At 47.6% G+C, this 12,525-nt stretch overlaps 1 protein-coding gene across 2 annotated transcripts in view; it reads left to right on the forward strand.

The window, feature by feature from the left end:
* The window catches only part of BCAS3 (BCAS3 microtubule associated cell migration factor), a 3,998,327-nt gene that overhangs the window by 278,729 nt on the left and 3,707,073 nt on the right, over positions 1–12,525 (forward strand). For both annotated transcript variants that reach the window (XM_086954924.1, XM_086954923.1), the window contains exon 6: positions 6,136–6,217. In XM_086954924.1, coding sequence (XP_086811050.1) covers positions 6,136–6,217 — 82 coding nt within the window. The remainder of the gene's footprint in view (positions 1–6,135; positions 6,218–12,525) is intronic.

Here is a 12,525-nt window from a genome sequence, read left to right on the forward strand (position 1 = left end):
GCAATGCTCCTCTCTCTCAAAAGCAGGGCCAATTTTAGGAATCTATTTTTTTTGCTTGCACTTTGCCAGCCTTATGAACCTTCCCAACAAACACCCCTCTACAGTCATGTGCAAGGATCTATCCATGAGGTCTACCAGCATGTCTAGATTCGCTCTCCAATATACTTGGATATGTGCATAGTTCCACACATATGGAAAAGACGTGCCAGTGATAAGTATGTGCAGTGGAGAGGATGGAGCTGTTTGTACTTGAATCAGGGATTTCTGTTCACCGTCTTGGTGTTCTCTATGATAGCAGCCCATTTCTTGTCCGGTATAGCTGTTTTTTTCTGTTCCAATTTTAACTTCAGTGTGGTCGTGGGTTTGTAAAATTTGAGAGCCAAAGCCTTGCGCATGCAGGTCCCAACTCATGTGTTAGTAAGGTGTATAATGCCTCATCGTTATTGAGCTAGGTCATTCCTATTTCCCAAAGTGGCATCCAGTGACAGTTGCAAGGCTCTATATATCAACAACTGACAACCCGCTCAGTCCGCAGTCCGTTGTGAGAGCTTTGAGTGGAAGGAGCTCGCCTTCATCATAGAAGTCCCCCAAAGTGATGACCCAGAACTGTCGGCAGGCCCGCCTAGTGTGTTTAGTAGTTACGTATGCCAGGGCCGGCACTACCTATAGTGTGGTGTCGGGGGAGTACGGGACATGCGTTCCTGTCTGTTTTAGATATAAGATCCTCCAGGTTTTAATTGTTCGATGTGTTCTAGTATAAGGCACCGCAAGCTCGGTGCCTGCTATAAGGTACTAAATCACCTAGGAGGTGTATTATGTCCTGTCTTTCTGAGTCGACTGCCTGCGAGTGTGCCATGCAGACCAGTTGCGCGGTCACATAGTAAATTTCCGGGGTGGGTGCTCCCATACCAGAGATAAGGGATTCATGCATTTTTCTATAGAGAGCTGTTGTCTCTGGTTGCCCCATGTTAGGTCTGAACAGGTGGACTTTGGGTCCCTAAAGAAGGTCAGTGGCAGACTGAGGAGAAATTCCATAAAGCGATATAGCCGTTTGGGGAGGACAATCATCTTGAGTGTGGGCACTCGGCCCAGTGGGAATCGCAGCCAAAAGGGGTTCGTGCCTCGAATGGCAGCCACACATTTCCCTAGGCTACCATCCTGCAAGTCGTGCTCTGTATGGTAGGTATGTACTGCCATATACTTAATAGTGATAGGTTCCAGCCTTTGGGCACTCCAGGAAAGGTGGGCGTTCCTGTGAGCGGGGGCGACACAGCGGGAACAAACAGGACTTGCCCCAATGGACATTTTGCCCTGACACTTCCCTGAAGTCCTCAAGTGAGGGAAAGCGACCGCCGGGTCCCTGAGGAACAGCAATGCATCATCCACATACCAGACTGAACCAGTCTCTCCTATCTTTAGCCTCCATTCCAGAACCCTGTCCCGCAGAAGAAATACCAAGGGTTCCAGTACAAACAGAATGGGGGGCAGCGTGCAGCTCTTTTGGGTACAGTTGTCATTTGTCGAGGGACACCTTCCCAGTGCAGACTCACTAGGGGATTTAGATAATAACTGTATCCACTTCAACACATTGCCCGTGATTTAGAGTCTGCAGACTGCATGTAAATATTGCCACAAAAGGCCTTAATGTCGAGAGGCAACAAATGGGTTCCAGAGTGACGGCATAGCAGGTCCATTATAGGAAATAGTCGGTGAAGGTTCAGATGTGTGTTTTGGCCCAGAACAAAGCCACATTCATCTGGCTGTATCAAACCCAGTAGGTACAGAAGCAATCGGTTTGCGAGAGCCTTCCCTAGTTCAGTTGGGAGAAGTGGTAGTGGTCTGTAGGATTTGACATCAAGTGGGTCTCTGCCCTGTTTTGGTAATATCATCACAGAGGCTTCCCTCGTGGATTCCGGCAGTCCCCCCGCTGGAATGCACCTATATGTATGGTATGCAGGCGATTTGCAAGTGTTGCACTGTAGGCAGTATAGAACTCGGCGAGGAGCCCGTCTACACTGGGTGTTTTGCTTGTTGCTAACTGATCTATTGCCAGTTTGATTTCTTCTAACTCCAAATCAGCATTTAGAGTCCTTGATTTTGCTGCTGTGAATTGCGGCAGCCGCACCAAGGACAGGAAGTGATCTATGTGGGCATGGTGGGGAGTACTGTCTGCTGCGTACAAATCTCTTTTAAATATGACACGTAAACCTCATTTATGTCTCCCTGCGCTGTGACTATCCATGCACTGGGTGTTCGTAGGGTCCCAATTGGATTTTGAGGTGATTTCGAGCAAACGAGTCGGGCCAGAAGACGGCCTGATCTTTCTCCTTCCCCATGTTGGTGTGTGAGATATTCCCTATGTATGCACCTGAGGCACTCTATCGAACTTCAGTGCGCTTTGGCTAGTTTGGCCTAAGTGACTGATCTCGTACCACTACGTTTTTGAGAAACCAGATTTTGTCCCTCAGCCTGCATCATCTCAGTAATTAAAGCCTTCCTAGTGCCATAGATAGTCTTGACGCAGATTCCCCTAATCACTGCTTTAAAGGCATACCATTCAACATTTGTATGCATGTCCGTACCCTTGTTAGTCTGGAAGTATTCTTGTATTGTCTCACCCACAGTGGCCCTGAAGTTGGTCCAATGATGCTTCTGGTTGCATGTACCACTTTGGCACTGCTGTCCGTGGGTGACTGAGTGTAGATTTCAGAAGAATGGGATTGAATCAAAGACAGTTCAATATAAATATTTGGTACTGTAGATGGTGGATATTAAATAAGGATAGCCCATAAATCTGTCTAATCTTCGGTGGAGCCTGTGGACATCCAAATAGTAGGAGAATTTGCAGGCCTCTGGATGGGATTCCCTCCATAGATCCACCAGCCCTCACTCGTCCGCCCACCATCTGAACCTTATGTCAGGGGCCCAAAGGGAGGGGTGGCAATGAGCAGTCCATGTCAACATCTAGTACGAGATTGTACTCCCCCTCCACTCCCACATGTGTATCAATAGTTATGTGAAGGTGCAGGGATAAGGTGACCAGGAAGTGTCCCTGTTTGATATCAGAAACATATAAGCTCGAAATGAAGAAGAACCGCCCATCGAGGGTGGCATCCGCTGGTTCTGTGGGGGATAGTGTTCAGAGCAAACGTGGTGCGAAAGGGCTCACCCCCACTAACAATAGGATATGATGGCTTCTCTGATTGTGCAGGCATCACATGGCAGGTGGGTCATCGTGCTCCCCCTACAACAGACCCAAAGACATTACAGCAAGACAACAGCAGTTCCAGGGGTGACATGGGCACCCCGTAATGGAGGCCTCCCCCAGTTGATGACGTATCCGATTCTTCTTCTGCAGTCTCAATGTCATGAGCCCTCTGCACACTGAGAGTCCCTCTCTGAGCCCAGATATCAAAGTCCAGTGTTGCACGCTCTGCCACTGCCCGCTCCTTTGTGGGGGCCCCCGGTGGCAGCCGCGTGCATCTCTGTTCATGCCATGGTCCACGAGATGCCCTGCCCCCCCGACCCCCTTCCCAATGTGCAGGAGACATCATAGCCCTGGTCCTCCTGCCACGACCACACATCGTCAGGTGAGGTAAAGAAATGCGTTTTGTTTTGCGTCATTGCACGCAGTTTCACAGGGTAAATCAAGCCATTGGTGATACCCAGAACCCTCAGTGCTCTCTAAGGGCCTGAGGATAAGAGTAACTGTTTTTGTATCTGGGTAGTACAATCAGGAAAAATGTGGGCCATGAGTGTGTGGCCATTGTAATATGTTGTCTCAGTTTAGATATTTCAAGAACTGGGCCACCATTGGTCGTAGAGAGCCTCGGGAACAGCAGGTGGGTGCACCACCTTGAGTAGTAGAAACAGTTCAGTCGACGGTCCCACTTTGCTGATATTATTACAGCAGGAGTGATCCTCCATGTCCTCCTCTTGGTCCTGCAGCAGATAAAGGTCTCTTCACATACTGTCCAATTGTTGCTGTAGCACCGAGACTGTTGGCCTCATGGTGGTGATAGCAGATTCAGCCTCCTCCACTCTCTCAGAAAGTTTTCTATGATCTGCCCTGAGGAGACCCAGGTATTTCACTTCTGTTCTAGTGCCACGCGAGACTCCTTGGTCGCCTGTAATATGGTGCTTCTACTGTCCTCCTTAGCACTGTTTATTTGCACCCTGTATATGTGGCCTCTGGGGCCTGGGTCAACTCCCTGCGGTTACCACTGCGTGCCCCTTTCATAGACCGTTTCCCATGTCCATAAGACCCCCTGGGGTACAGGGCACCACCAAAGGGCAGTTTGTGGGATGGCTCTACTAAAATTATTCAGGGCACCCTAAGCAGCGATGCACCGCCAGGAGCCATTGACATAGCCCAGATGCCAGAGCCAGGCTATTGGGGCTAGAGGGGACCCAAGCAGATCAGGAATAGCGCTGCGAGTTTCCCTGGAGGGGGTCTCACAAGCTTTAGTAATGGGCTTGAACACCCTGGTGCCTAAAATCGAAGTTGCCTGGTAACAGGCCACAGGAAGTTGCTATCTTCACTCGCATTTGCTCCCACCAGCAGTCGTCAGGCATCCAGCTCATCTCCTCTCAAAGTGTCTGATGCCTCCGGCAGCTTCCATGACTCTTCCAATGTCCCCAGCCCAGGAACAGAGAGTTGGGGAGCAGCGTCCAGTCCTAGCACATCGCTGTTGCAGCAGTTGGTCCAAAGGGCGTGCCACAGGTCTGGTAAGTTCGAACTGCCCAACCGTACACAGGTCCCTGCACAGACATCCCAGACAAATCAGGCCCAGCGCAGGCCCACAGCTAATTTTCAGGGGTCCTCAACCCGGCCACTGTTGTATGGCCTTCAGTCTCGCAACCCCCCGCTGAGAGTCCCATGCAAGCCACACCGTGTTTAGAATCCGGCGAGGTGGTCAGATGGCTCTGGCCAAGTAGGCTATCGTGACCCCACAAGGCTCCCGCCTAGGCAGTCTATCATCCCCGCCAGCCCAACCTCTCCAGATGGCTCGGGGAGGCAGAATTTGCGAGTGGTGGGAGTCACACAGTATGTGTCCTACTTGTGAGGGAAGACTGCCTGATCAGATCTCCTAGTGGCGAAGGATCGTGCAGGATTGTTGTGACATGGGGGAGCACTTGGATCAAGCGTCCGCCATATTTCCTGTAGGGCACCATGTTTGAGTGCACAGTACCCTTCAATCCAGGCAACGACCTGTGCATGGTGCATAATATAATTAATTGAATTTGATAAAGCATGGTTTTCAACTTAACGTTTAAAAAGAAGAGTGTCTTCCTGATCTGAAAGTATTGTGAGAGGTCAGTGAAGAGTGGTGAGATCCAAATGTTGACCGTATTGAGTGCATGCTTTGCTTTTTCATTGTAGATGCATAGTATAATTTGTGATTTTTAGGTCAAATGAAAGTTACATTTGTATGAGTTAATACAATTGTACATGCATTTAATGGCCCTTTATGCTTGAGTATGTAGAATTACCCAAATATGAAAGAAAAAAACGACCGGTCCTTTAAGGTAATTCTACATTTTCTGTAAATGTATCGTGTATTGTTAAAGCAGGTGGCTTTATGACAAATGAAGTTGGTTAAGTTAGCATACGGCTAACTAACAGAATGAAATAGCCTTACAGCTAGAGAGGTCGACCTCGAAGCTGGGGAACCAGGCTAGAGTCTCGGCAGGGACGCTCAACATCCTGTGATTCTGGGCAAATCACTTAATCTCCCCGTGCCTAACAAAAATAAATGTGTCCACCTGTAGCGAAACTGGTGCTCATGTAAAGTCCTCTGATACCTTTGGATCGAGTTCGCTCTATATAAAACGCCAAAAAAAGAAATGGAAGGGGGAGAAAATAGATGGGGAATAGATGGGATGAAAGAAAGGAGTCTTAGCTCAGCGCAGATTTGTTGGTCTTCTGGCTTCTTAAGAGAGGAGCAAAGCGTTAAGTTTGTCTTTCATAGAAGCAGATAGTATTTTATAATCTTTGACTTTGCAAAGCAGTAAGTCATGTCATCTCACAGGAGATCACAGAAACGTTGGTTTCTCCCTAAGTTTTCAATGTGGTCTTCTGAATTGCCAGTACTAAATAACATTAACGCAACTCTTCAATTGTATGTCCTACAGATCAGTGGGGAAGCTCAAGAGCTATTGTCTGTGCGATATGGCCCAGTCCGCGCTGCCCGAATCTTGCCAATGCCACAAATAGGTAGGTACCTGGAATACATTATCGGAAAAACTGTTTTCTTTATCCCATTTAATGTTAATAAAATACTTGGCTATCGAAGCAAATCATGCTGCTCAACTGTATGAGAGCTATTTGTCTTGTACAAAATGTAATGTCAAACCTATATTGTAAACATTTGCAAACTGCATTTAGTTTTCTTGAGAAGGTTATTTTGCAGTAAGCTTTGTAAAAAGTTTTTAAATATGGTTGCACTTGGTTATGGTTAAGGTATTTATAAAGCGCCTCGTACACCAGAGGTTTCTTGGCACTAAAGGGCCGAAATGGAACAATGATTGAAGCCCACTGGTTAAAAATGTATGTTTTAAGAGATGACCTGAAACGGTTCAATGATGATTGACTTTCGAATGCTAATTTAGTCCAGATTTTAGCAGCTGCAACAGAAAAAGGTCTATCTTCATTTGCTATTTTACAAACTTGAGGAAGCTGTAGGAGAAATATTTTGTCTCAACATAGTTGCCAAGACAGGTGGCATGGACGAGTGTCAGTGTCTAAAAGACAATCCTTTAATGAACAGGTACCGATGAAGTTTCCTCAAAATCGTGCAAACTGACTGTTTTCATAGAACGCTTGGAAGACGCACAGCCAAGTTCTGTTTCAATTGGAGACGTGGGTTGCTTTTCTTTGGGGCTGATAATAAGAGAGCATTTCCATAATCAATTCGGGATTGAATCAGTGCGTTGACCACATGAATTCTAAAGTCTTTTTTCTAGAAAAGGCAAAATAATGTGCAGTGTTGTCAATTTATAGGAGCAAGTTTTGCTGATTCACGAGACCTGGGATGCAAGTCCCATGGTGGATTTGATACAAAAGCCAAGATTAAGTATACTAGCAGAGGCAAGAGGAGCGGGACCCATAATTGCAGGTCATGGAATGTCATCTACAGTTAATTTTTGGGGATGTCAACTCTGTTTTTGTGATGTTGAGTTTATTGACATCCTCCACTCGGTGACCGACGGACTATCAAAATAGTGTGTCCTATTGATGGGGCTTGAGTGAGGTACATGCCAAAAATGAATTGTGTTTCATTAACATATATGAACACTTTTATTTCCATTTTGGTGGAGTAGATGTGCCAAAGGATACAGGTAAGTGTTAAATAGTAAAGGTGGCAAACTAGATCCCTGCGTGACGCCACAATAACCTTCTCTTGGTTGAGAAGAGAATGGAGCAAAAGTTTCAGCTTGTGGATGGTTGGAAAAATATTTTTGGTAAGGGCAGGGCTATGCCGTTAATTCCAGTTTCTATAAGTTTAGTGAAAAGGATATCTAATAGATACTTCTAGCTGCTGTTAGACATGACCTTCTTAGGGGAAATTATTCCAAAACGTTTAGCTTTTTTCTCCTAGTCTTGGCAGACTCTTTCTGTATAACTTTAGGAAACTGAGCACCTTTCCCCTGTAGGCAGAGGGAAGGTGTGCTCTCCTGCCTCACCCACATTGGGCTGGGGCTGCGGATGCGATGGGGTTTTGGTGCCATACCCCCCATGCTCCCTGTAGACAGGCACACCACATACACGGTGCGGGTTACGGCATGGGTGAACACCCAGCTTAACTCGTTTGTCGAGAACGTGGGATATCTTCATCCGTCCCAATCCGGGGTTCGCGCTCATTATTCCACTGAATCTGCACTCCTCGGGGTAACGGAGAGGCTTCGGCAAGGTATCGATCGCTGGGAGACCTTTGCACTCATCCTTTTGGATTTGAGTGCAGCGTTCGATACCGTGTCTCATTCCATTCTTCTTGACTCTCTCCGCTCCCTTGGTGTTGCTGGATCTGCTCTGGCCTGGATTGCCTCCTTTTTAGTTGGGCGCACCTTTCAGGTGTTTTCGACCGAAGCTGAATCTGCTGTCTATTAATCGGCACACGGCGTCCCCCAGGGGTCGATTCTCAGCCCTTTGCTGTTTAACATCTATATCAGACCCCTTGCTACCATCGTGAAGGACGCTGGTTTGACAATCTATTCGTATGCCAACTACACGCAGATTGTGTTCTCTCTCTCCAGCAGTGAGGGCCATAAGGTCTCTGCCTTGAAATCTGGCCTGTCACGCGTTGCTGCTTGGATGCACGACCATCTGCTCAAGCTCAACGGTGACCAGACTGAGGTTGTTATCTTGGGCAAGAATAAAGATCTGTGGGGCCCTCGGCATTGGCCCTGTGATATGGGTCCTCTGCCGAATCCAGCCCCCGTAGCCCGCAACCTCGGTTTCCTCATCGACGATAGGCTCTCTATGAGACAGCAGGTAACAAAGGTCGCTGCAATCTGTTTCTCCACCTTAAGATGGTTGCAGAAGATCCTATGGATGCTACCTTGCTCCACTCGGAGAACTGTCGTCCAGGCTCTTGTGATCTCCCGCATTGACTATGGGAATGTGCTTTATCTTGGGGCCGATAAGGCCACAATAAATAAGCTTCAGGTGGTGCAAAATTCGTCAGCTCGTTTACTGTGTAATGTACCCCGGAGATCTTCCGCAGCTCAGGCTCTGCGTGACCTTCATTGGCTTAAGGTCCCGAAACGTGTAAAATTTAAAACCTTATGCCTTCTTTTTAAAATCTGGCAGGGTTCTGCTCCTAAATACCTGCAGAACCTGGTTCAAGTCTATAAGCCTGGTCGCACTCTTGAGATCTTCCACTAGTGGCAATTTCCTGGTCCCCAGAATTAAACTGGCCAAAATGGGCGGCCGCTCGTTTTCCTATCTTGGTCCAAAGATGTGGAATGCTCTTCCGTCGGCTTTGAAAGCCGAGACTGATCTCTTTCCTTTTCGAAAAAAACTGAAGACTCTTCTGTTTAATTGATCCCTCTGCATTGTTTGTTCTGGTTTGGGCCTTTTGCTGGTTTTCTTTCTTTTATCTATCCCTGGCGCCGGGTAACCCATTGAGGGTAGCTGCGCGCAATATAAGTTTAAATAAAATAAAAAAAACACACGGTGCGGGTTACGGCATGGGCTAAGTAGTGGGACGTAGCATTGAGTGTGCCACCCACCGGATAGCCGGCAACCCTTTATCGGGTCTGCAATGGCATTACTTACGCCTTGGACATCCCAGAGTGGTTCGTCCCCTATCTTGAGGGCACCCCTGTGCCCACAGGGAAGCCCTGACAGGCACCAGGGGTGGTGGTTGGCTGAAGGCTGGGCAGGCACATATGGATGTTCCCTGCCCGGGTAGTGAGGAGCCCTTCCAAATGGGGCTTCCCTTGCCTTCGATTTTGGCTCTACGCATGGATACTACTGGGGAATTACGAAACCTCTGGAGTAGCCACAGGGCCCTCTGCTCAGGCTCGGTGTCAAAGCCCTGGGGAAATGCGTGTGCCTTCCTACACAGTTTAGAAAGAGGCGCTGACGCTCTGTTCTAGAACATGAGCTGGTCTGCCAATGCCAACTGAAGTGTGCGCATCGGCCCTGATGCTGTTTTGGATACTTGTCCCACATGCTGTGGCAGGTTGAAGGATGCCCCCGGCACCTGTGGCACGGTGGATAGGTGCCTCGCCTGCCATTGTGATCTGATGAGCATATACCCGCAACCCCGGTGTTCTAACCTGCATGTCAGGCCTGCCAGTGCAGGCCTGCGTTTGCATCCATGGTGCTAGTAGCAAGTTGCCCGGTCTGCCGTCTCGGGCTGCGATTGCGTAACAATACCAATATGGTGGTCCACCCATGTCTGGCTGGGCTGAGTAGGGTGGTGTGTGCTCACTGGCACCAAGCGTGCTTGGGCAAGTCATGTGCTGTCCTCTCCTTGCCGCATGAATGTTGGGGGAATGGCACAGTGAAGCAGCCTCATTATGTGGATTCCCAGTTTCAAACCCTTTCTATTGGTAAAGGGGGTATATTGTGCAGTACACGTTTATAGTTAGTTACTTATACAATATTACATTGTCTCAGGCCACGTGGGCAACGTGAAAACATAGTATAATGACATCATATCCTCAGCTACACAAATGTCTTGTTAATATTCTTATTTTCCTAAATATGTCAGAGCTACATCTATTACCCTTGTGCACATGATCATGTGATTTTCTAGGTTTGGAGCATGTAATGTTCTCTGATCATTGCATAAAAACTTTCACTTTGCATTTTCATTACTATAAACAAGTGCAGTAACTAACTGGCACTCTTTCCTGGGGTCCTCCCTTTTATTCGACCTCATTTGTACTGTTTTACATATATCTTATGATTTTTTGTTTGTCAGATGGTGGGGGGGAGGGAAAGAAAAAAGGGCCACAGGTTCCGAAGTGGGTCCATATAATCATCTTGGTAGTCTTCTGCCCTTTTCGTCTCTGTCTGGGAGTTCTCTTCTAGTAGTTCCTTGTTAATGTGGGGGTAGAGGGGTGTCCTCCCTCCTCTATCGGTTCGGGTTCCTAGCCATTTTTCTCTGTCTCTCGAATCTCTAGATTCCCAATTTCTCAATATTTCTGCCCATGGTTCAGCTAGGGTGTTGCGCCTTTTTGTAATTTTATCCTCACTGACAAATGCCCTTTCTCCCGCTCTGGCCCAAGTTAAAAGTTATTTTTCCCATACTGACACCCTGGGCCCTCCCGGTGAGCACCATCTGCGTGCTATTTGTCTTTTTGCTATGACCAAGGCCAAGATCTATTGCTGTACATTATGTGTTTTACGTTTTATCAGGAAATTTACATTCACAATCTTTGCATGTTGCAGTTCCATGCGTTTCTATTGCCGATTTACAAGATACCTATGTGCAAAACAACTAGCACTTCCTTTCGCCGATGGGACAGGGCTGTACTTACCTGTGGGCGGAGCTGGAGTTAGGCCCGCCTAGACAGACAGCTTGCCTCGGCCTGCGCTCGTGGGCGGGTTATACATTTTTTGGCAGCCTGTGTGTGTGTGTATGTGGCTCTGTGTGTGTGTGTGTGGCTCTGTGTGTGTGTGTGTGTGGCTCTGTGTGTGTGTGTGGCTCTGTGTGTGTGTGTGGCTCTGTGTGTGTGTGTGTGGCTCTGTGTGTGTGTGGCTCTATGTGTGTGTGTGGCTCTGTGTCTGTGTGTGTGGCTCTGTGTATGTGTGGCTCTGTGTGTGTGTGTGTGTGGCTCTGTGTGTGTGTGGCTCTGTGTGTGTGTGACTCTGTGTGTGTGTGTGCGTGGCTGTGTGTGTGTGGCTCTGTGAGTGTGTGTGGCTCTGTGTGTGGCTGGCTCTGTGTGTGTGTGTGTGTGTGTGTGTGTGTGTGTGGCTCTGTGTGTGTGTGGCTCTGTGTGTGTGCTGCTGTGTGTGTGTGTGTGGCTGTGTGTGTGTGCTGCTGTGTGTGTGTGTGTGGCTGTGTGTGTGTGCTTCTGTGTGTGGCTGTGTGTGTGTGTGTGGGTGCAAATGCAATAGGTCTCGCATTTGCGAGAGATTAAGCTATTGGCATTGTAAATGACATTGCCATTTATTTATCTGTTTTCAAAAACCAACACATAAATACAAATGTTGTCATTTATAATGCCAATAGCTCTAACTTTTGCAAAGGTGAGACCGTTGCATTGTAAATGCTTGTTTTAATCTTATACTTGGGTTGCAGCTTTGTGGGCAATAGTAATTAGTGAGGTGGCTTCTCCGCTAACGCCAAAGTCTCACGTCCCAGTCCGTCGAACCATTGTGCCAGCCACTGAAGTTATGCTACAACGAAGTAGCCTCAAAATCCGGTGCACCCAATCCCCCAGATTCAATGGTTGTCCTAATACCATGAGGGACACTCTGCGCTGCCCCCATCGCAAATCAGATCTCTCAGCAGAGCGTGCATTTCTTTCAACCATTTCTTAGGTATTACAACCGGAATATTCACAAAGTAGTATATCAATTTTGGTAATATTACCATTTTAGCAACTTGAGTGTTCGCCAAAAGGCCACATTTGTTTTTAAGGCGCGAATAGCTCTTCCCAGGTTACCTTCCATTAGGTCTATCTGATCATGAAATATCCGGATTTCTAGGTATGTGAGGGAGGATGGTGAACAGGTTAGCCCCTCTGGCAGGCCGACTGGTCTGTTTAGTGTTTCTGACTGGGAAGATCTGGGCCTTACGTTTGTTGACATTGAGTCCAGACAGTTTTGAGAATTCTTCTATGATATGCCTTCAGGATATTGTTCCCTCCATTCCTGATGTATAGCAGGATATCATCTGCATAATACAAGATCATATGCACAGGCCCATCCAATATAATTAAGTATCTCTCCCCCGTTTGCCTAAAGCGTTCCGCCAGAGGCTCCATAGCTAGGACGAAGAGCAATAGGGATAGTGGGCAGCCCTGCCGTGTTTCTCTATGTATAGGTCAGAGGACTCTGTTGTG

This window comes from Lissotriton vulgaris, chromosome 2_1 (genome assembly GCF_964263255.1).
Source record: "Lissotriton vulgaris chromosome 2_1, aLisVul1.2, whole genome shotgun sequence".
Taxonomy (NCBI): domain Eukaryota; kingdom Metazoa; phylum Chordata; class Amphibia; order Caudata; family Salamandridae; genus Lissotriton; species Lissotriton vulgaris.